At 42.2% G+C, this 24,703-nt stretch overlaps 1 protein-coding gene across 4 annotated transcripts; it reads right to left on the bottom strand.

Moving 5' to 3' along the window:
* Positions 1–1,361: 1,361 nt before the first annotated feature.
* On the bottom strand, positions 1,362–24,627 carry MTFR1 (mitochondrial fission regulator 1). 4 transcript variants are annotated; one of them, XM_053245455.1, is made up of 9 exons: positions 23,977–24,627; positions 16,740–16,883; positions 16,065–16,163; positions 10,617–10,735; positions 7,860–8,098; positions 6,152–6,407; positions 5,495–5,645; positions 4,935–5,012; positions 1,362–3,125 (listed from the first exon to the last, which is right to left on the bottom strand). In XM_053245455.1, the coding sequence occupies exons 2-9, from the start codon at positions 16,803–16,805 to the stop codon at positions 3,066–3,068; spliced, it is 1,068 nt and encodes a 355-aa protein (XP_053101430.1). In that variant the 5' UTR covers positions 16,806–16,883; positions 23,977–24,627; the 3' UTR covers positions 1,362–3,065. The 4 variants fall into 4 exon arrangements, with proteins under 4 accessions (XP_053101430.1, XP_053101432.1, XP_053101431.1 ...); XM_053245457.1 differs by having other exon boundaries at positions 6,152–6,368; XM_053245456.1 differs by having other exon boundaries at positions 10,617–10,723.
* Between the last annotated feature and the right edge of the window lie 76 nt (positions 24,628–24,703).

Below are 24,703 nucleotides of genomic sequence, written 5' to 3'. Positions count from 1 at the left end.
TTGCCTGTGGGAGTCTTTACAGAAGGAATCCTCCTCATTAATACCAGAAGACTTTGTCCAAATATGAGATGCTTAACAAATCAGCTGAACTTACCAGACAGCAGCTAAGTACGTTTAAACACTTGGCAGAAATTGAATCTAGGACAATGACCACTGCAGTCTCTTTCAGGAAGGGACAGCAGGGAGGGGCACCAGAGAGGAGCTAATTAATCCATCCTGAAGGTCCCTGTGCAGGCGCAGTAACCCATTTCTCATTAATGATAATGGATCACCTCCAGATCGTAAGTTACAGGTAAGCGACCTATTTTTCTTACCTTCCCCACTACATCCACTGAGGTGAGAATCAGCATGGACAAGGTGTTTTCAGCATATTTATTTCTGGCCGCATCATTCCAAAGCTTTCCCTAGCTAGCTGGAGGCACTTTGTGCAAGTAGACGCTAATCAGTGGTTAGAAAGAGGCCTAAAACTTAACAGTGGTTTTACTTAATTTGAAGGACTATGTGGGTTAAGAGGTACCACTGAACTCATCTTTTGTGACCATGAATATATATTCTGCCTGCAAAACTGTAGATCCACTCTACTTGGATGGTAGAACTCTAAAGGCTGGTTTATAAAAAGAAGCAACAGCTGAAAGGGTTCAGTCTAGTATAGTGTTTTGCATTATTAAGCAAAACCATTGCTTAATGAGGAATGAGTTCTTCGTCCCTCCCCTATCTCTAGCCTTATTACAGAAAGCACCATTAACAATTGGATTCAATCAGAATCATACTGAAGGACAGCAACATCTGAGTTTAACACTAAACTAACATCCTCCATATCACTCTGAGAAGTTACAAGGAGTTATTGCAGCCTGATCCTATACATATTTACTCAGAAGTAAGAGTGTCTAGAGTACACCCTTCCAGGAGTGGCTGCTTTAAGCAAATACCTTATAAGCTATACAAAAGTAATTTCAATTTGAAGTCATGAGTATTAGTAATTGAGCAAAATTTAGTAAACAAGCAGCAGCTGTGACATGTCACAGCTGTATATGGCTTACTTAATTGCCTCTACAGGCAGGGCTGAAATATGTATTCATATTTTGCACATCATGTACAGAAGTGGGAAAAGGCAAGACTTTTAGGTTTAGATTTTGGGCAACTCTATTCTGGATATTTTTCTAGAATAGTCTGAAGGTGTCTCTTGTAACAGTTGAGCAATTGCACTCTAAATATCTGATATTTCAGACAACACTTTCAAGGTCGTTACAGCAACTATCTCCAACACAACCATGAATACATAATTAAGTATAAAAGTGAACTTGTCTAATGTTGATCTTAGAAGGGAATGTGTGCAGAACATAAAATGAAAAGCCAATGAAAGCATTTTACTGTTTATTTTGTATATGGTAATGCAGGATTAAATACTAATGTCCTTAGAGGACAAATATGTCCTTAAAGCAAAAATGCTTCAAATGTTAAATAATAATTCATCATACAATTTTAAATGATTTTAACATTTCAGGGCCATCACTAGTCAGTGCCTAACATCTTGACTGAATTTGCTCTAAACCCACACAACTTGAGACATCCAAGCAACAAGTTCCTAAAACAAGCACTTAGACATTCTAATTTCAACCAGGAGATCTGGGCTTTATTTAGAAAGTTCAGTTTAGAAATGTTTCCCACCTGCAACAGAACCTAAACTGCAGTTTCTCCTCAAAAGTAAAGTATTTTTCAAACAAAGAACCAAGTGGCTCCTGTCTTGTTTCCTTTAACAAAGACAAATTCCTACTGAACTCTTATAACAGCAAATGGATTTGTGATCTAGAACTAACCCGTCTGCTGGCACTAATACTTCAGATGACAAGCATCTAGCAGGGAAAAACTGCAAACTGGATGTTGTTAACTTTTAAAAATATATAAGCCTGGTTCATATGCAATGTTAAACCATGGTTTAGGTATATTCACACAGGTCTAAGGGTGCTTTGGGGCATACATACTCCCCACCGCACGCATGAGGAGAGAGAAAACTTCAACCTTCATTTTGGCATGTCAGCTATAATTCATTACAAATCAACCTATGGCTTGTTCTAGAGTTTTCAGGCTATGGTCCTTTAGTCATATGAACATATGTATGTACCTTATACCAAATCATGTATGTTTGTGTAGCTCAGTACCATCTACACTGATTGGTCATGGATTCCCAATCAACCTCGGATCCAGGGATTAAAACTGGAATATTCTGCATGCAAAATTTTAACACCAAGTTAGAGTTCTTCCCCAAATGTATTAGCTTGTTCCTAGTACTCTACTATTCTTTAGTGTTAAGTATCAATTGGGACTTGTGTCTGGTAACCCTGAGAAGTGAAATGCACTTTACTTCAGTGGTAAGTCGTGTGATCTGCACTAGTTTCCCCAACTTGCTAATTCATGATATGCAGCCTTCCCAGTCTTCTGTAACAGCATTGTTTTCATTCCCTTGAAGTCACAGATTTTAGGCCTGTATAAAAAAGTGGTTCAATCTTTGGCAAGTGCAATGCCTACACATATGCTGCCACTGCAGCAGGTGGTACAAAGCAAGAGTAAGACACTTCAGGGAAAGTTCCCTGGATAAGGCATACTAAGCACTGAAGTTCATATTGCTGAGTAATAAATAAAGTTTTGAGGTCTTTTCTTCACAGTGCATGACATGAGAAGCATTGTGGTTGCACTGAAATCTTTGTGCTTCAATTATAACTGAGGCAATAAGAGCACAGCATGAGACTGAATCCTAATACAAAAATAATTCAAAATGTAATTTCCAAGCTAAAATGCAATAGTACACAATCCAGTCATCAGACTTTACACTGGAGCTATAACTCATTTTGATCATTCTGTTCATACAAGTTGTTTAAGGCTGATCAAAATACACAAAAGATAAAATTAGTGTTAAAGACCTATCATATAAGGGCATTTCTGTAGTAAGAAGCTTTATCCGAGTGCAAGTGTTGTTCCTTACACTATCACCACTAGAAGTTAGAGGCATGTTTCAGTACAATCCCTTAGACATTCGATTTCCTCAAGCAGTAAGTTTTTCTTCCTGCTTAACATTTTTCAATTAGCATCTTCATTTTTCCTGTAGACTTCAGTATGTGTGGCCCAAACTGTGAAAAGGAAAATGAGAATAAGTAGTACATATTGGCAATAACTGTGTACATCAAACTGTGCACTAAGCTATATATACTGAAAAGTTCTTGTACATGTTTTCTATTGAATAGGAAGTGGAAAACACATACAAGAACTTTAGCGTTCATATAATGGTTGGTGTACAGGGTTTGCTTTGAGAAAAGTTACAACAGGAAGACTAACTAAACACCTCTCTGGATGTAGGAAGGAACCCAACAGCAATCAATGGAATGTAACAGCTTAAGGACCACAGACAAGGACTTATGCACTATGCCTATGTTAATGAAGTGGAAATATGCCATTGTTTCAATGTCTAGCTTTCCCTCTAAAAAACAAGCTTTCAGAAAAGTTCATTAACCAAGACAACTTCAGAATAATGTCTGCCTTGCTTTCCAGAGGCCTCCCCCAACCCCGCCAGATTCTCTTTGGTACACAAGATTAGGAATTCCAGTAATGGCCCTTGACAACAAACAGAAGTAGTGATCAGTGTATAATAGGGCCATCAGACACGAGCCTACATAGCAAGCAAGTGGCAATGCAAGAACATGCAGGGATTGGGTTTTTTTTAAAAACACCATTTTTGTTGGCAAGTAACCATTATAAAATGATTGCAAGAACACCCTTTACTTTAAGTATGCAGGATCACTATTTATCTTTACATTTATATCCCACTGTTCCTCCAAGCAGCCCAGAGCGGTGTGCATGGTTATGTTTATCCCCACAACAACTTTGAGGGTTAGGCTGAAAGATGAGTAACTGGCCCAGATTCATGTCTAAATGGGGATTTGAACTTGGGACACCCTTTTCCTAGTCAAACACTCTAACCATTACACCACACTGGCTCGATACTGTACAAGTAGTATACTATACACTACTATAAACAGGGCAACTTTATTTCAGCTATGACGTAAATGCCTTTTAGATGCAGAGTTCACCATCTGCTAGATCAGGGATTCTCAATGTTCGGTTCCCAGGTGTTATTGGACTTCAACTCCTATAAGCCCCAGCCTCAGTGGCCTTTGGATGGGGATTATGGGAGTTGAAGTCCAATAATATCTAGGGACCCAATGTTGAGAATCCCTGTGCTAGATTATTAACTGAGAGCCTTTTGAAAAGCAGAAGCTTCTACATTCACAAGTGTGTGTATTACAAGCTCTTCTTACACAGTATTGCTAACACAAGCAAGAAAAGAGAGGACTAAGTCAACCGTCCCATTCCCAATGGGAAAGCAAGATGACGACCAGATTCTAGTGTAAGTAGCCAGAGGAGGCCTGAACGCAAGATTGGGGGAAGAGGCTTTAGCACCATGGCCCCAGCATCTTTTAACTGTACCAACACCAAAGAGGAGCAGAAGCTTCATTCCATCTTGGCCCCAGCTCAGAATGACCATTGCATCACCTGGCACCACACTTGGAGGGGATCTCCTTTCCCTGGACTCACCACAGGCCTCAAAGGAGAGCTTCTGGCACTTTAATTAAGGCATCTCTTCCAGTTGTTACAACAGCATAGTTTTTATTTTATTGTACAATTTACTGTAAGCCATCTTGGGGATCTTTTACATTGAAAGGTGAAGTATAAATCTTTTTCCATGTTTCTTACGCACTTAAGGCTTTCTGACTTCTTCCTGAAACCATGCAGTAACTGCTGTGATTGAGAATTAGCTGTGCTGCTGTCAGATTACAGAATGTCCAAACATACTGTGTACTGGTGAGGGTGAGGAAAGAAGAATCAGTGACATGCTGAGAAAAGGACTGTGACAAAGTGAGAGTTGTGCTTAGGAAACTCACAGCAGAAGAAGAACAGCTGTATGTTGGCAGAAAAGGTGATGGGCAGAAGCAAGGAGCCCATGATACAGGGAGACGGAACTAGAGTAGGAAGAGAGTACAAGATGTTTGGTAAGCAGTGAAGTAGCCTTAACAAGAGTTAATACACAAGTTGTACAAGGAACTAAAACACTTTCCCCAACTATTTTTGTGAAAGTGTGAACCAAGCATGCACACCCAACTTTTCAAAATAGGTTTTAAAAAGAGGTGGGTCTTCAAGAAACACTTGTTTAATCAACCAATGATCGCTTTACAGTGTTTGCACACTGTCAAGGCCCTTCCCCTAAAAATAAGGGTGTGCTTGTTTGTGAGGCTGTGGGGGGGGGGGGGAAGAGACCTGTGTGCAATTTGTAACCTAAACCAAGCTGACAACTTCCAGTCCACAATCCTTAAGAGGAACATGTATCTACAACATAGACTTCTAGGCCAGAAGAAGGCAGGGGTTAAAGTTCATCAGCCAATCTGAAACACACATTTTTAGATTTAGGTCTCCAAGCAACCTGACATGCAGACACAGCACTTACCAGCTTTGCTTCGGATACTGAGGTCTGTTTTTCACTTTCATTTGGGCTGTCACTTCGGTATCGATAAGCAAATTTCTTTTTGAGTGCTTCAGCTATTAGAGCTGCAGGATCAGTTGGGTCAGCTGTTTTTCTTTTTGTACCTTCATCTGGTCTTCAAAAAGAGTAAAGCAAAACTTTAAGTCAGAAGCTTCAAACACTTGCAATCAGTGGGTTTTCCTATTATTGTCTGTCCTATTATTTCCGTCTACCCCTGCAGTCCTGGAGGGCTGGAAAAAGCAGCAATCAATGCTACAGCACTCCTTTCAGATTAGGGCCCCTTTTATCCTATAGAGCAGGTGTCCCCAAACTGCGGCCCTCCAGATGTTGCTGAACTACAACTCCCAGCATCCAGAGCCACAATAATCACAATACTACTCCTAGTCCCAGTTTCCTTCTGAAAATGCCACAGTACTGCCTCTGGTTTTAAAGGGAGGAGATAGATAGATTGATAGGAAAGAGAGAGAGAATATTGCAAGAGCGTTATGGCGCTCCTCCAAGTCTGAAAGAATACACTGGGGTATCTGCTGTTCACCTTGATCAGGTGAGCAGATAAGATGTGTTTTATCTGTTCCACATTGTACCTCCCCAGCAGAGAAGAGAAAACTCTTGTGCATTCACCTCTTCACTGATCGTAGTTTTACACTGTTCATATCTTTGAGGATTTCTAGCATGTTTGGTATTTCTGGCTTCTTTGGAGTATTATCTGTCAAAGTCTGTCCAGAATGTAGTCTTCTTCCTTTGCGCTCCTTAATAAGGTCAATGGCAGAGGTACTCTGGGGGAGAGGGGGTGGTGGAGGCAGAGGTGGCGGTGGTGGAGGTGGTGGTGCTAGCACTCCTGGTGGGACAAAAGTTGATGCCGCAGAACTTATTCCAGCTGTAACGACAGTACACATTTAAATATGCCACAATATAGTCTTCCATAAAAAACAGTTACTGTTTCAAACACAAACCTCTGTAAAACAATGTGGTGTTGGGACACATCTTGCTAGATACTTCCAGTCCAATACCATGCCACCATCCTCCACTGCTCCCAGTCCAACAGAAGTGGAAGGAAGGCTATACCACCCAAAATATGAATAGCTTGGTCCTAGATGATTATGCAGACACCACCCAACTTCTACATACATGGCTGCAACAATCATGCTAGTTAGCATTATGCACCCTATGAGCTGGTTGAATGCCAGTGAATTTATGGCACTTTGAACATAGCCCTGAAGCCATTTGACCTAGAAGTTAATGAAATCTTCCAGGAAGCTGTTGCCCCAGGAGCAACAGAATGATCAACAGATGGGTGCACATTCCTCTCAAGCCTACAGAACTGCATCTTAAAGTCCAAAGACTAGAAGAGAACACAACTCTGGAAAAATAAGGATAACAGGTTTTGATACTCCCTTTTTTAGTGAATTGGTATTGAACAACCATTGAAACATCTACCTAGTGGCTTTGGATTATGTTAAAGCTACTATAGTCAGAAATATGTGAACACTTCATCAAGCCTGTCATGCTGAGTGTCCTCAGACATTTTAGAAAGATTTCTAGATTGGACATAAACTGCTACACGGTTGTTCAAGTCTACAACTGCAGACGTTTTGTTGATTTTGGCAGCAGTCACAGAATGCTGCTTGAAACTTTAATGTCAAGCACTGAAGTCCTTGAGAGCTAGGAAACAGCTTCAAGGTCTTCCTTTCTAGCTGCCCTTCCAACACCCTTTATTTTCATGTGCAGATTGCTATGAAAAAACAGATTATTAATAGAGGGTGAATGATACAAAGAGGCTGAATACAAATCAGTAGGTAATCAGATTTGTAAGTTTCTCAAGTCTGTTTGTTTCAATCCAGGTTTGTGAGAGTTTCCAATTGTCCAGGATTCACTATTTGGAGACGAATAAGTTGGAAATACAAGTAAGGCATAATTAGATATGTGTTGACTGCAAGACAAATGAAGCTTTTATGAAATTATGTTCAGACATCAGAGCAGTCATCTGATTAAGTTCCTTTTCAACATCCATGAAGTCAGATAACACCGCTATGCCACCATATCACCATGAGTCTCCGGTTGTTTGCATCAGTTTAAGAAGATGTGAATAATCCAGCACACGTGCAGAAAGACAGAACAGCAACGTGTCTGGTTTTCAGCTGTTTCACCTTTTAGCTAGCTTTGAGCTGCAGTAACTCATTCTCTTGGGATCAGCATTTCTAATCCTAAGGAAACTCACACTAACTCTACAGTACCCCTTGGAAGGACACTTGCAAAGCAGAAAGGTCATTTTATAAGCAGAGATATACAACGAATTTCATTGTTAAAGTAAAAAAGGGTGTACTAATACCTGCTGTCAGGTTCTGCTGTTCTTGCAAGCTCACAATTTTGGCAATTTGCGCTCTTAAGCTGGCAAGTTCATTTTCTAATGCATTGATTTTCTGCAACGCTTCATCATTTGCAGCCACTACAGTTTTGGAGTCTGACTTCTCTTCTGATTGTGTTGGCAAAGGTACTTGAATACTTGGGGCTCCTCCTGAGCAGCTTTCATCTCTGGAGAATGGTTGGGATTTGGGCCAGACTTCTGACCTGTAATCAAGAAACAGCATACAGACTTACTGACTAGAATAAACCCTGTTATCATGCAAGCTAGAGAGAGAAATGTTAAGGTGCAGTATGCAAACTCCAAGTGCAGGAGATCTCAATCTTTTTGATACTGGGACACACACCACACCCCCCACACACAAAATATCCTAACAGCACCCCCACCCCCAAGTGATTAAAGCTACCGATTTGATTAAATAGAGATAAAGTACATATATTATTTCAATGAGAAGGATGAGCTTGCTTGCTCCGGCTTGTTATTCAAACCTGGGTTTTCTGTCAGACTGCCAATCTAATTTCAGGCTCCAAGTTTATTTTTGATAGGTATTTGCTCTTTACAGAGGCAACTCCTGAAACCTCCAATCCACACAAATAAGATGTTGCAAAGGGATTCAGTATTTCATTGCTTTCTCACTTTTTTCTCTCTATACTCAGCTGGCACACCAGAATTCAAAGGGAGACATTGCCAAGAACTTAAAATGGTCCTGACAAGCTGCTCTGATGTGTCTGAGGTGCAGGGAGGCAGACAGGGAGACAGGAGATGCACCTCTCCAGGCGACCTCAATGGGCGGTGGGGCTCATAATGAAGAAGACGATCTCTTAAATACCCAGGACCCAAACCGTTTAGGGCCCTGTTGATTGTGATCCCCCAGCCAGCAGCACGGTGGGGTTTCAAGATCCATAGTTTGAGAGCCCCTGTCTTCAAAAGGAAGAACTATAATTTATTTCAATACAAAACACAGATAGTTGAGTGCCAATTGGTTTGGGGAAAAAGGAGTGCGACTCCAAAATACAGTAATATTCAGGTGAATGCCTAGGTATGCAGAAGTATGCATTAAAATAATGTTAAAAGCACACCCAAAAGCAGGAAATGGAGGCTAGGGAAGGAGAGAGAAGTTGTTCACCTGCTCAAGCACATTCGAGTAAGTGTCTGGGGGTGCTTGCATGACATGAGACTCTGCCCTAAAGGGATGTTTCAGAAGAAAGAAAGGAAAGCATTGTCACTTTCTCACTCAAGACACCCAACCCCACAGTACACTATGCAGCCAAGATAGCTGGCAGCTAGCCCTAAAGCTGACTCTCAAGCACTATACTGCACAGCAGGAAAAGGACTCAAGAAAACGGGAAAGAAAAAAGGTGTCCTTTCCACGCTTCCTCCTGTTAGGCCTGAAGTATAAAGTTCCTGCTCTAGGCTGTCTGGAGCTATAACCAGAAGTGCTTCTCTTAGAGGCTGGGGATACACTGCAACCTATTGTTGTAGGCTCCACTTGTCTGTACAATTGGTAAATAGCATATTTTAAAGAGCAATTCTTGACTTTGGAGCATTAATTTAGGAAATGGCAGAGGCAATTAATTGAATCTAATGAAAATCCCATTCCTCAAGCTGGGATGAGGCAGGAGATGCTGCAATTTTATTACCTACCCCAAAGTCAAAGACTTCTGGGTAAAATCTATGCCACAAATGTTATTGCTCTTATGAAGATATTCAGAAGCAATGGTATTTAAGAACTTCATCTGAACTGCTTTCAGGAACAGATAGTTTACAGAAATATATTTTTAATATATTATAAATATATATTTATATATTTTTAATATATTTATAATATAATAGTTTACAGAAATACACAGCCTCAAATATAGCAGGGTATAGGAAAATGTCCTGTGTTTGCTACTAGTGCTACAAACAACATTTTAACTTTACCAACACTGTCAGAAAGATATTTTTCCAAGTCAAATAGCATTTATGGACTATTTTATTTCCATTATTTATTTTGAGTTCTACAATCCAATTTTACTGCAACCAAGCCTCTTGCATATTTACATGGGACTGTTCCCTTACACAAGGCCTCCACAGATTATTAAAATATTATATAAGTGCCCATCTCTCTGAATTTGCTTTTATTTATTTAATTACATTTTAAGGCAGTTTCTGCTTCAGTGTGAAATGTACAAATCCATGTTGTGTATTAATGCACTGCCTCCCACTTTGTATTAGCTTCTCTGAAAATCACACACACAGCAGCAGACACAACACTTGTATGTATTATCAGTAGTGCAGGAACAAACATCAGGTTTAAATGAGGCCTGGTTTAAAGACTTGTTTTTCTGCAAGGATTGCATTGATTTCTGCAAGGATGAGAGAAATCATGGGCATCCCTGTGGCTCTCTCTTGATACATAGAGATACTCTCTCTCTCTAGCCAAAGATCAGGGAGGATTAGCCATAATGGAGATGGAGGCACCAGCATCCTTCTACTTCATCCTACAGATGTCACCTTCATAATACTGTCAAAATTATCCTAGTCCACCCAGAGGCAATCTTCTGGGTATGTGTCATGTACAGAGCCCTAGCACAAACACCCAATAATTTAAATGTTGAAAGTATCTGCCATTACATTGTTCATTCCCTAACCTACAAGTACCGTGGGTGCTGAAACTTGAAACTGCCTACTCAACATAAAATTAAAGAATCAATCATAGAGGGAGAGTCTTGATAAACATACCTGAGCCGTGTAGAGACTTCACCACCTTCTTCAGCAACCCATCCCACATCTGCAAGGGAGGCTACTCCATCTTCTCTCAACTGGCTAGAACGACTGCCTTCTGCAGACTGAGAAGTAAGCTGGATTGAGTGGACAATATCATGTATGAGAGTGGTTGCTTGGGCCTTTCTGAAAGTTCATTACATTTACTATATTTAGGTTATGTTCATATGAAGTCTTATTCTAGTGAGTAGTGAAAAGAACACATCCTGCTATCATGAGTGAGGCGAACAGAAGCAGATGGAGTGAGAGCAAGACCCCATACCAGGGTCAGTATGGAGGTGGCCTTAGTGGAGATCACATGTGCACTAATGGAGTTTTAGTTCCAATACTATAAAATCCAAGTTATGACCTACAGCACAGTGGATTTTCTCCTCTCATATCAGGCAGAGACATGAGAAGAAGAAAAAGATTCAGAAGATTAATGGCATACAAACTTTCCATTAATCTACTGAATAAGTCACTAACTGCAATTAGAAAGGTCACCTAGGCTGGTGAAGTTAGTTATTGACATGAGCAAGTTCACTCATTTTCTCACCAAGTACCCAGCGCTGCCATTCTTTCAAGAGTGTTAATGCAACAGAAGGTTCAAATTAATGAACTTGGTAGAAAAAAAACAAACTGAAAAGTTTCTCACATGGTAACTATGCAAGAAAACCTTTGGCTGGTTCTTATTAAAAGCCTTTCGACATGTTTTGGTTACTAGTATTTTGGTGAGAAACAGCAAAAGGGGAGTCAGTAATATCAAGAGACAGAAGGTACAAAACGTACACTGAGAAATGTTAATTTCCAAACTTGCCAACACAGCCAAAAAAGTACCAAGATACACAGCTCTGAGGTTGTAGTTCAGTGGTAGAGTATCTGCTTTGCATGCAAACGGTGTCCGGTTCAATTCCTGGCATCTCGAGGCAAGGCCAGAAAAAACTTGTGCCTAAAACCTTGGAGAGCCGCTGCCAGTCAGTGCTGACAATACTGAGCTAGATGGACCAATGATCTGACTTGGCAGAAGGCAAGTCCTATGCAGATGCTGTTGCGTTGACATTAGAAGCTTTTCTAATCTTGCATTGGGCCAGCTTCAAAACATGTTTTGTAACCCTAAAGACTTGGATCTAAATCGATGGGCCTTCTGCTGATGTCTAAGCCAAGCCTGCTATCGCATACATGGCTCAAAGGAGGGAAAATGTGCTGAGGCCTTAGGTGTTACTGAATTACTCCAACATCTGAGCAAAGAGAGGTTGTAAGTTGCACTACAGTTTGTGTGCCTTAAGCTCAATTCAGACATCATGCCAAATCGTGTTTTGCATTAGCCATAGTTTAGAATCCAAACCATGGCTTGAGCTTCAAAATATACAGAGAAGCCATGGTTTAGAGCTGACCATCTTCTTAAAACTCCAGGTCTCTAGGTGAAGGGGCCTCCAGAGCTGGAGTCATGTAACCATAGTTAAATAACTATGGTTTGTTATTGTTATGTAGAAAGAGAAGACTGACAGTAAAATTCTTTCCCCAAATATATTCAGCTCACTATATAAGCTCAAGAGTAAAATGAAAGTTTAGTTAATTTGATTTATGGCTTTTAATAGCAGGTCAGCATTCAGCATTCAAAGTTTATTACGGTCTATGACCAGCACAACAAAGGGGGGAAAATACAATTACAATATTTTTTTTTTAAGTCAACAGTCTAACCCATCAACAATATTATAACTGAAATGTTATACAGCAGCACTGGGACTGTTAATTAAAAACTGGCGCACTCTTCGAGCTGCTGCACAAAATAGCAGGTCAAATTATACACATCCAACAAATTTTAAAGGGGGAAAAGACAAAACTGACTTACAGCAGGCTCAGTGCACGATCCTGTGAGATAATAGTTAAAGCTAGCAAGGGGAAAAAAAGAGGGAAAGAATGCTATAGAAGAGTTTCAGTGTAGCAACAATCTACAAGAAAGCCAAAAAGGACAACAATAGGATACTTGATTTTTTATTATTATTAGAAACAGTAAGAGTAGTTTCCGCTACTGTGCATTACACCAGACTGTTGCACTATACAGCATTAGTGAAGAGATTAGGGCAGGAGTGGAAAGCCACTTCTGCCTGGGAGCCACAATGCCCATTTTAAATTGGAAGAGTAAGTGTTGCCCAAAGAACATGCATGCATTCTCTCTCCTACAACTCCTTCCCAGTTTGGTTGGAAATTCTGCAGGGATCCATACGTTTTTGGCTTGGCTCAGTACTAATGGTAAAGGTAAAGTGTGCCATCAAGTTGATTCTGACTCCTGGCGCCCACAGAGCCATGTGGTTTTCTTTGGTAGAATACAGGAGGGGTTTACCACTGCCTCCTCCCATGCAGTATTAGAACCAGCGGGGATTTGAACCAGGGATGCGAATGCAGCGGTTGCGCGGCCCCCGCTCGGGAGCTAAACCAGCACCCCGCATCTGACGTCAGACGTGGGGGGAGGGGGGGTGTCGGGGCCGCAATGCGCGGCCCGGGTTCTTTGAACCAGTTCACTCAATGGTGGCTCCACCCCTGCTCCCCTTCCCCTCTGGCTGTGCCCAATGAGCTTCATGGAGTGTAGGGCCTCTCTGAGGCAGTAGGCTTCCAAACAAGTCAAAGCAAGTATTTTGAGCTGCTTCCCACCTGCTCTCTTCCTTCAAGAGGGAAGATGTGTCCTACTTAGCTTTGAAGTTGCAGAAGTCAAAGCTCAAATCAAGCGACTTGATTTGAGTGAGGGAATCAGTGTACTCCCGACTCACCAGAGGGCTAAGGCTACTCGCCTTGGGCAGTTGCTTTGTGGATACCTGCCAATGAGAATGCTGCTATGAAAACAAGAGATGGGAACACAACTCCTCTTTTCCTATACTTCTTTCTCTGTAGAGTGCTTAAGCCATCCTTTATCTGTATCCATCAATAACATCCACACTTCAGTAACAGCTAATTGAAACAGGGTAGGAGGCAAAACAAAAGCAGTGTGTGGCAAGCAAGTATGAATACAGATGAAGTAACAATGAAGATGAGGCCCAAGATTTTCCATTTAGAAAACTATGCTCATTCTAATGGATCAACACAACACACTTCAAAGCTGCTCACTTCAATTTGTTCGCTAGATTAAATTTAAAATTATGACTTCATTCCTAAATATATTTTCCCCTCAAAGGCTATTGTCACAGCCCACAAAAATTCAGTAAAATTAAATGCTACTGTCATAGAGAGACAATAGAAGAACAGAACTCGTGACTAATGTAATCCTTCAAGAAAGATTTCTTCCCTCCCACTTTCAAGTGAGAATGAGCTGTATTGTAAGTCAAATTAAAACAGTCATTTCAGAGTTGCTTGCTTAATGTAAAGAAGTAGTTCTATTTAAAATCCATGAGCCTGCTGTCAGGAATTAAGCATAACAACTGTATGCAAAATCAGACTTTTGGATTATCAGTGGCACCCCAAGTTGGTAACTACTGGCTTGGAGTTCAGATGATCTCAGGAAGACTTTTTTTTTGAAAATTAAGGTAGTTAAGACACAAGATATATATTAAAAAGCAAGGCTTCTGTAGGAACCTATTTCAAATGCATTTATTTCTTCATTAGTCACCTCCAGTGATTATTGCTGGTGTCTATCTTACGTTTCTTTTTAGATTATGAACCCTTTGGGGACAGGGATCCATCTCATTTATTTATTATTGCTCTGTGTAAATTGCTCCGAACCATTTTTGGAAGGGTGATAGAGAAATCAAATAAAAATAAATAAATAAAGGTGTTTATGCTCTTCTTTCCCACCTCATGCTGATATGTCCCACTGCAATACAATTCCTACACTAATGTTTTATTCTACCTCTGATTTTCACTAAGATTGCACACTTTTGACAGAAGAACCACATGTCTATATCCTGATCTTCCAATCTAATGGCCATAATCTTATTAAATCACTACTGAACCCATTTTTCAAAGCTTTGTGGGTATAATGTAACAGGTGCTTGGCAATGCAGAGAAGGATCCATGCAACAAGAAGAAAACCACTAATTGCCATTTGCTCAGTCCACATGTCAGTATCTAAAAACCAGTCTCAGAAATCATTTCTTGGGCTGCAGACAAAAGCAGCCATTTCAATAATCATCGCCCAAGTTCAAAGCCAACTTCTGAATCGGAAACAATCATCCACAGCAACATCTGCTATGAGATCCTGCTGCTCCACAGAAGTCAATATTCAGCAAGTAAATACAACAGTATGCAGACCATCCTGCAACAGGAAGAATACTGGGAGAAAATCTCTCTTGGAAGTTGTCTTTGTTTTGGTAGAAAAACATTTTTTAAGTATAGCTTTATTGTAGCAAGTACACAAGAACATTTAGCAACACACTTTTAATTTCTTCCAAAGGAATGTAATGTCCAAACACTCCGTATTCAAAGGATGAATTCATGTGTGTGAGCTCTGTAAGACATTCCCCTCAGGGGATGGAGCTGCTCTGGGAAGAGCAGAAGGTTCCAGGTTCCCTCCCTGGCATCTCCAAGATAGGGCTGAGAGAGACTCCTGTCTGTAACCTTGGAGAAGCCGTTGCCAGTCTGTGTGGACAATACTGAGCTAGATAGACCAATGGTCTGATTACAAGGCAGCTTCCTATGTTCCTAGGATGTGCATGAACCAAGGTTTGTGCACAGGTTTGGCACCACTGTGTGTGTGTGTGTGTGTGTGTGTTAGTGGAGAGTAGGATTTTTAAAAAGGAGGACAGCAGTTCCTTACTTGCTCTCCACTGCCCCATGCAGCTTCCTGCTACAGTGGCACTCCTCCCAAGAACTCAGACATGGCACTGGCACACACATGGCACAAGCGCAAATGCCATTTGCATGCTAGCGCTGCACACAAGTTCTTGGGAGGAGCATCACCGCAGCAGGAAGCTGCATGCAGCAGCAGAGAGCAGGTAAGGACCTGCTCTCCTCTAAAAAAAATCCTGCTTGCTGTTCCACCATGGCGCTGAACCTGTGCAGGAACCTCTGTTCGTGTACATCCCTAGTGTGATCTAGGGCAGATGTTTAATGATATCACCCTCTACTTCTCCCCAGAGTTCAGATAATATTTTGCTAAATACTACCACTAAACGGTTCCTTGAAAATATGTCCAAGATGTTTTCCAGAATGTAGACAAATGTTAAGAACAAAAAGCACATTCTGAAGCAGTTTGTGAGGAAGTTACAGAGCATGCAAAACCTGTCTGTTGGGTTAGCAGGCTGCTCAAAAAGCAGAGAATCTAGACTGCTCAAAAGTTGTAATGCTGGGAAAGATCATTTTTAGCAGCTATGTTGTTGGTCACTTGAGACATTTGGCTGCTTTCAAGTTCACAATGCAAAAGTAAACCCCAAACCAAGACTCCAGTCCTAACAGTTTGTTCAGATTAAAACAAAGATTACATTGGACAAATCTTACCTGAAACTGAACTCTTGGGCATTGTATTAGAGAGAGGTTGGTGCCAATTTTTCTTACAATACTTCTATTGGGACCATAAGGCTTACTTGACCAAAGCAACTGGAAGGAAAAAAGTGATTTTATAAGAGCATGAAACTATGTGTCCAGTATTATGAAAATTGATTGTTCTTTTAAGTTTTATTGTATAAGCAAATCAAGTCTACATACAAAAGAAAGATCGTGCTTTGAGGACAACAGAAGACATGCTTTAATTCAAGCTGCAGATTGAAGAGCAGAAATTTCATATGTGGTGGGACAGAATTAAATCACAAAGATGCCTGGATGGGGCCACAGTCAAGGATGACACTTTTGTTCACTTTTTGTTTTGTCTTCCCCCAATCACCACAATTCCTTTTATTATACCTGATTGTCAGAACTGCTTTTTCAGGAACAACCCAGGGGACATTAGGCAACCTGAAGTCCTATAGATTTTAACTTACTTATTACATTTTTATATTGCCTAACTCAAACTGCTCTAGGCAATTCACATATATAATGTAAAATTAATGCTACCTAAGGACTCAGAAGTTTAAATTCCATTCATTTCATTGGGATTTATTTAACCTTCATTAACTATGACCTCTGTAAACAATGTTAACACTTCCAGCTTCTATAAATACTTCTGTTAACACTTACAGATTCCATAGTTGTTCCAACTTGTTCAAACATCACTCTAATCAGGTGCTTAAGCCAGCAGATCATCTGGAATGATGCACGGTCTTCACAAACTTGAAACCTAGCCACCTCAGTTTGCTGAAATACAGATGATCCATAGTCATCCTGAAAGGAGACAAGTGTAAACAATAAATATCTGTACACAAACCTCTCAAATTGTGAGAAATTATCTTGAACACATTCAGTGACACCTATGACTCCGGCACTTCTACTACAAATATGCAACCAACATAGACTATCTTTATTTCTTTAAAAAGCAGACAAGGAGTGCTGCCCTACCATAGGGGGACATTCTTAGAATAGAAAGTTACACTTCTTTATAAGTTGAATTGACAGTACTGCTGATCAGTGTTTTCCTTCTTCGTGTTCTATACTACTATTACTCATTATTTATTTATTTATTTTTCTATACCACCCTTCCAAAAATGGCTCAGGGCAGTTTACACAGAGAAAAAATAAAATAAAATAAAATGAAATAAAATAAATAAGATGGATCCCTGTCCCCAAAGGGCTCACAATCTAAAAGAAACATAAGATAGACACCAGCAACAGTCACTGGAAGTACTGTGCTGGGGGTGAATAGGGCCAGCTACTCTCCCCCTGCTAAATAAAAGAGAATCACCACGTTAAAAGGTGCCTCTTTGCCCAGTTAGCATGGATTAATAATCAAATATCAAAGATCAGCAATAATAAAAGGACATAAGATGACAATGTTCTGTTTTTAAAGGTTTCAGGGGGCCCATATTCTATTATAAAAATAAGTAATGTAGAGAACTCTTTTATATTTCATTAACACACCTAGTATATTTTAGATATTTTTGTAAAAATGATGTATGCAATTCATTTTAAAGGATAGTTTTGCAAGTTATGAACCATCGGTAGCGAGTGTGTGTATAACCATTGAACAAGATACCCACTGTTCTTAGTTTTGTCCCTCATGAACAAGAGGAATTTGGTCATGTGAACATAGTTATGATTCTTTTGGAAACCAGTCAAATTTCTCAGCTACATAATGGAAAAAATGGGAGAGCAGCAGCAAAAAGTCAAGTCGGGAGATTGGAAGACACTTGGGATTTTTAGTAAGAACTGGTGCAGTTAATGCTGCCTCAGTGAAGGCGTGTGTCTGAACCGGTCCGGCGGCCATTCTATAGAATGGCCGAACTGCCGGACCGGTTCTGCCCTGGTTGGTCCGGGTCCGGGGGGGGGGTATTGCTTTAAGGGCGGGAGGGCTTGTTTACCCCTCCCGCGCCTCTTTGCCCCCGCCAGTGGCCGTAATCTACTGTAAAATTGGGGCGCTGGAAACCAGCCGCCGCCGCCGCTTCCGCCGCCCCCCCCCCGCGAGCAAATTAGAGATAAAAAAGGCTACTGCCTACAAGGAAAGGCTACTGCCGCCCTGCCGCCCCCCCCACCCGCCACCCCCCACCCCCCCACGAGTGCTCACCAAGTTAGAAGAACTTAGAGAGGAGCTCGCGAACAGAGCTCCTCTCTTATCGAAGCCTCCGGCCCAACTGGGGCCTTGGGCGCATGCGCACGCGCACTAGAGCTCTTTATCCTATAGAGCTTTTGCCGGAGGCCCGGTCTACCCGCCGGGAAGAAGCCGGGTAGACCGGGCCTCCGGCGATCGGAGGCCCGGTCTACCCGGCTTCTTCCCGGCGGGTAGACCGGGCCTCCGGCAAAAGCTCTATAGGATAAAGAGCTCTAGTGCGCGTGCGCACGCGCCCAAGGCCCCAGTTGGGCCGGAGGCTTCGATAAGAGGAGCTCTGTTCGCGAGCTCCTCTCTAAGTTCTTCTAACTTGGTGAGCACTCGTGGGGGGGTGGCGGGTGGCGGGGCGGCAGTAGCCTTTCCTTGTAGGCAGTAGCCTTTTTTATCTCTAATTTGCTCGCGGGGGGGGGGGGCGCGGCGGAAGCGGCGGCGGCGGCTGGTTTCCAGCGCCCCAATTTTACAGTAGATTACGGCCACTGGCGGGGGCAAAGAGGCGCGGGAGGGGTAAACAAGCCCTCCCTGCCCTAAAAGATAGGCTCCCCTTTGGTGCTGGTCCGGACTGCTCCGGACCATGCACATCACTACCTCAGTGCTTCCATTACAAGTCTGTTTTCTTCAACCACTACTAGGTAGTAATATCTTCTAATGGAAACTTGGCACAAGAAATTTGCCTTTGAAGTGTGTTTATTCACCTATCATATTTATATACCGCCTGATATATGTGCATCTCTAGGTTTGTGTATATAACTTAACACAAATATAAAACAAAATAAAAATTAACACAATTTCACAGCATAAAAGGTTTTACGATGTTTTATGGTATAATAGTTTCATAGGATAAAAACAAGGAGTTTGAGAAAACAGATGTGTCTTCAGGGAGCATATTCCAAAGCCCTGGGGCAGGCCCAGAGAAGGCCCAGTCCTAAGCTGGTGGCAACCATAACCAGACCTCCCCAGATAATCTTAATAGGTGGCTGGACTCATGACAAAGAAGAAGCTGGACCCAAGCCATTAAGGGCTTTATAGGTAATAACTAGCACTTTGTATTTTGCTTGGAAACATACTGGTAGGGAACCGGTGGGGGCTGGTTCCAAGGCAGGGGTGGGACAACTTTAAGGGCAGGGGAGGGTGCACTTACCCTTCCCTCCACTCTTCCCGTGCTGGCGCTTGCTTGAAAACTGGTCTAGCGGGATGGCAGCATACCTCCCTGCCGCCCTTCAGACTGGAAGTAGCTCACACGCATGCGCACATACTGACTATGATATGAAATCAATTAAAATTAATTAAAAGCCTGAGAAAACAGGTGTTAAGGGTCTTTTTAAAAACAGCCAGAGATGGAGAAACTCTGATTTTAACAGGGAGTGCATTCCAGAGCCCTGAGGCAGCCATTCATGACAAAGGAGGCGATCTCATAAATACCCTGAACCCAAGCCGTTCAGGATTTTATAGGTAATAACCAGCACTTCGTATTTTGCTCAGAAACATATTGGCAGCCAGTGCAGTTCTTTTAAGATTTGCATTATATGGTATCTTTGGGTTGTACCAGAGACTAATCTGGCTGCCACATTCTGCACCAACTGTAGTTTCCTGTCTATGTACAAAGGCAGCCCCACATAGAGTGCATTACAGTAGCCAAGCCTGGAGATTACCAGCATACGCACCACTATTTTAAGGGCCATTTACCTCCAGAAATGGGCGTAGCTGAAGTATCAACCAAAGCTGATAAAAAGCACTCCTGGCCACTGCCTCAACCTGAGAAACCAGAGAGAGAGTTTTGGCTCCAGGAGCACTCCCAAACTATGTACCTGATCTTTCAGGGGGACTGTAACCTCATCCAGAACAGGCAGATCTAAAACATCTCTCCGGTCCTGACCCCCGCCAGTCAGTACCTCCATCTTATTTGGATTCAACTTCAGTTTGTTATCTCTCATCCAGCCCACCACCTCCAAATAGGCATTTAGGGAAGTTCTGCCATTTCCTGATAAAGTTGATATGGAGAAAAAGATCTTAAATATTAGACTTAAATCCTCAGGACCTGATCTTGGGTAAATGTGATGTGATTAAGACTGAGTGTTAGTGGTTTCTATTCCCCACTGCTCCCTCTGTCTCTAAAGCAGAGAAATGGAATGGACTATTTATTTATTTTATTTATTCGATTTCTATACTGCCCTTCCACAAATGGTTCAGAGCAGTTTACACAGAGAAATAATAAATAAATAAGATGGATCCCAGTCCCCAAAGGGCTCACAATCTAAAAAGAAACACAAGATAGACACCAGCAACAGTCACTGGAGGTACTGTGCTGGGGGTGGATAGAGCCAGTTACTCTCCCCCTGCTAAATAAAAGAGAATCACCACATTAAAAGGTGCCTCTTTGCCAAGTTAGCAGGGGTGATGATATGTGCAAGTGATGATATGATGAGACTAGTGGTGATATGTGCAATGAGTTAGCAGAGACATCGGGCCAGGAGGAGCCCATTTTAAAATCTCATCTCTGGGCCCACTCCAACCTTGCTATGCCCCTGCTTGCAGAGGTGGGTTGTGGTTGCAAGTCCAGATCGTGGGACTTGCCACCTTAACCCTTAACCAGATGGCGGTCTGTCCATGACAATGGGAAGATGACAGGAGCCCCCCTCCGCAAAATACCACCTTGATCAGAGCAAAAGACCAGATCAAGTGTATGACAAGCATCATGGGATAGGCCCATATCCCACCTATGGGCCTATCCCACCACTTTGGATAGGCCCACAGTGGTCATGTCTGCTATGAACTCCTGAGCCACTCCTGAGAACCTGATCCCGAAATGAACACTGAAGTCCCCCACCAACAACCTGGGCAACTCCAATGCCAATTCTCTGCAACCATCTATGAGAGATGCCCAAGCATGCCCAGGTACTAGCTCCTCCAAAAGAGATCAAGAGAGCACGCCACCCAACTCCCAAACCTATCCCAAATCCCCAGGGCCACATTTGGGAGTGGAGAAAGAATCAGAAGGCATCTTTTTATGGAAAGCTTTTATACTTTCTTCTTTGGGTTCCTCCCCAAAAGAACTTGAGAAGTACACCAACTGCCCATGTGGCCTTCTCCTTTCCCTTATTTTTCATCAGCTGCTCTCCTGCCCCTGCCATAGCCATCTATGCCTCTGCAGTTTTTTTTAGTGTTCAGATAATCTGGTTAGATGCATTCTGGCCAGCCTGCATTACTGACAAAAATCTTAGGGCAGAATCCTATACTTTCCACCCTGGCCTTAAAAAGCATGTAGCTGGGAGAGAGAACACACACATTGCACCCAGAGATAACAATGGGAGAAAAGGAGGGAAGAAATCTAAATTGGGGGGGGGGGGCGCAGAATGAATGGTAGGAGCCCAGTAAGGCAAATCAAATCAATTCAATCGCAGGGTTGGTACAAACAGCAGCAGAACACACAGCAGACAGGAGACTGATCACTAAGGCACCCTGAAATTAAAACTAGAATGCCGGAATTTGTTTTCTTTTTTAAAAAGTAGCCTGTAAGGAATCTGAAATACTTCACCAATCCTCAACATTAAAACATAGACCCGGGCTTTAGTTTGAATCCTGGCTCAGCAGGGCTACAGTGGGCAAGTTCCTGATCAATACAACGGATTTTATAGTGTTTTACTTTGGAGGGCTATTGATGGGCAAGATCAATGATGGAGTCACTTTGCACAGTGTACTATAGATTGGGGGAACTAATCTGAGTACAGTAGTGTGCAGCCAGGGGCATAACTACTATTAGGCAAGGGGAGGCGGCTGCATGGGGGCCCCCACGCCTCGAGGGGGCCCCCAGAGGCAAGTCACATGTGAAGTAAGTGTGTGTGTGTATCAGCGAGGGGCCCGTTTTAAAATTTTGTCTCTGGGCCCACTCCAGCCTTGTTACGCCCCTGTGTGCAGCCCCAAGGCTCCAAGCTGATGGTACAATAAACTGCACAAGCAAAGAGTTCGAGTACCTGGACCAATGCAGTGTGACTGAATATGCCACATCAAAACTAACAAAAAATGAAGCTCATGTATCTCAAAATATAGATGGCCTGATTTGACAAGTAAGCGACAATAATAGTAATACATGTAAGTGCAGTTTTTGATTTAAGTATTCTCCCTTTCTTCTGTGTCTTAATTCCAGCTCACCACCCCCACCCACCTCCCTATCAGATTGTAAACCAGTAGGCAGGGCATGTTTTGTTTTTCAACTTTTATGCAGCACCTAGTTTTTATAAAGAAAGAACAAATATATCCAGTAATAACGAGACCACAAAACAATGGGTAGCATCTACAGTTATCCTTAATCTGGAACAGAAATCCTTGCTTTGGATTAATATCTCCTGTTCCAGACTAAGGTCAAATGTGGATACTACTTAATGTAATTGTTATTCTTTGTGCATCACATTATATCCTTGGTACATATAAGCAATAATATTCATTTTCCTAATCTTTGAGCTTACAATTGTGATTCAATCAAGCCAATTACCTAGAGGTCAGGGTTAGTGGCTCAAATTATCATTTTACATACATGGATTGTACTTATATTCAAATAACTGCAACTGCACAACATAATGATTTATGAATATGATTTTCCCACCTGTTTCCTTGAACTAGTTTAAGCCCTCCCCCAAAGAAATATAGCTATCATATGTAGTGACATTATGACAAACAGAATGCTCACATTTTAAATTCTGTAAATGTTTGCATTAGTGAAACACGCACAAGTCTTTCAATGTTCCTAGAATGTAAACAACTAGTTGTAACTGTATGCAAAAAGCTTCGCCCAGGGCACAACAAATGGTTGTCAATACACACACACACTCATTCTACAGTTCTTCATATGGGAACCGAAAGAGCATGTGACCAGTCTTACAGAACAAAATTGGACTTCATCTCTTGTGTATTTTATTAAAAATAATGCCAATGCTGGCCCACAAGGCATTAACTTGCACTTTCTCAAGCAATTCAGTGAGAAGAACTCTGATCAAAACGTTTCCTAAAGTAGCAACACTATTATTATTCACAAAATTTAGTTCTGCATCCATCACAAAATGAATTAGAAGACATCCAAACAAGAGTGCAAAACCACCATTTCATAAGCCACTACACTTACACCTTGCTGATCTACAGGAAAGACCAGTTTCTGTAAAGCTCTGTGACCTTTCAAATTCAAGCTTCAAAATGTAGACTAGCTAAGATTCACTATATACTTTCAATTTATTTTTTTTAAATCCAGAGTCAAATTCAGGAATACCACTTCCAGAAGTCAATACTAATCAAGATTCCCTGCTCCTGTTTACAACCTCTACCACAGAGCTGGCAGACTGGCAGCTTCCCAAGTAGTGTACTAGGAGGTAAAAGTACAGCAGGCCTATTATTTTGTTTATTAGGACACAGTAAGGAAGGATAGAGGGGAAGAGAGGGAACAAGCAACTAAGAACTGAAAATTCTGAAGTTAGCCACTGCTTAAATGGAGATGAAAGCCAATGATCTCACACACTTTCATATATTAACAATATCATGTTTTTCAGGCCAGAAAGAGCCCTAACAATAATGAAAGATACAATGCACAACACATAACAAAATGCAATTCAACAGAATGGGGAGCGGGTGTGGGAGACAGAATTAATGCAAACAGCGGAAATTTCCAGACTTCTACTGCACTGCTGCTGAAAAGTGGTGCCTAATCTGTAACCCGAGAAGGTTTAGGCCTACCTAGACAGAAGTCAGACCGGGAGCGCCCTGATTCCTAGACAGATGATGACGGGCTGCTGCGATGACTCAAATCAGGAGGACGCAACACTGCACATGCTCAGAGACTCCGTTACTGCTTGACACGCTCCGGGGCCGAGGCCTGCCTGGGTTCAGAGTCTGTTATTAGCAGAAGAAAAGAAAAGGCTCCACTCCACTGGGAGCAAAGCAGCTGGAGAGGGGAAAGTGGGCAGTGCTACGGCGGACGTCTCTGCCAGGGCCCCGGCTCTTCTTTTTCTCCTTCCTCTCGCTAGGGAGAAATGGACGGAGCCTTCAGGCGCCGAAACTGAGCGCCGCGTGTCCTCCAGCCCGAGAAGCCACCAACTTCTCAGCACCTCCTCGGTCAGAGCCAGCCACGAAAACCACTCAAGCCTCCGCGCGAAAGGATTTCTCCGTGGAACTCCACCCTCGACACGAACGGAGGCCGCTGAGATTCACCTAAGCGCCCAGGCCCTATTGCCAATGCCGGCCGGCCACCCCGCCGCCGAGTCCTACCAGCAAATCTCCTCACTCGCTTGTCGGTCCGCGTCCGTCTCTTTGAGTAGCCAATCCTGAGGCGGCGCCGACTACAGTTGTGGCCAATCACTGGGGGGGCGAGGCTCAACCTCCCGCCTTTTCCGGGGAAATAATGTTAGCTATAGAGTTCGAAAGCGAAGGGTTGCGAATGCTCGGTGGATGCGCGCTCAGTACT

The sequence above is a fragment of the Hemicordylus capensis genome, chromosome 4 (assembly GCF_027244095.1).
Source record: "Hemicordylus capensis ecotype Gifberg chromosome 4, rHemCap1.1.pri, whole genome shotgun sequence".
In the NCBI taxonomy this organism is placed as follows: Eukaryota; Metazoa; Chordata; class Lepidosauria; order Squamata; family Cordylidae; genus Hemicordylus; species Hemicordylus capensis.
The sequence above is the reverse complement of the archived record's forward strand: the minus strand, read 5'-3'. Positions and strand labels throughout refer to the sequence as shown.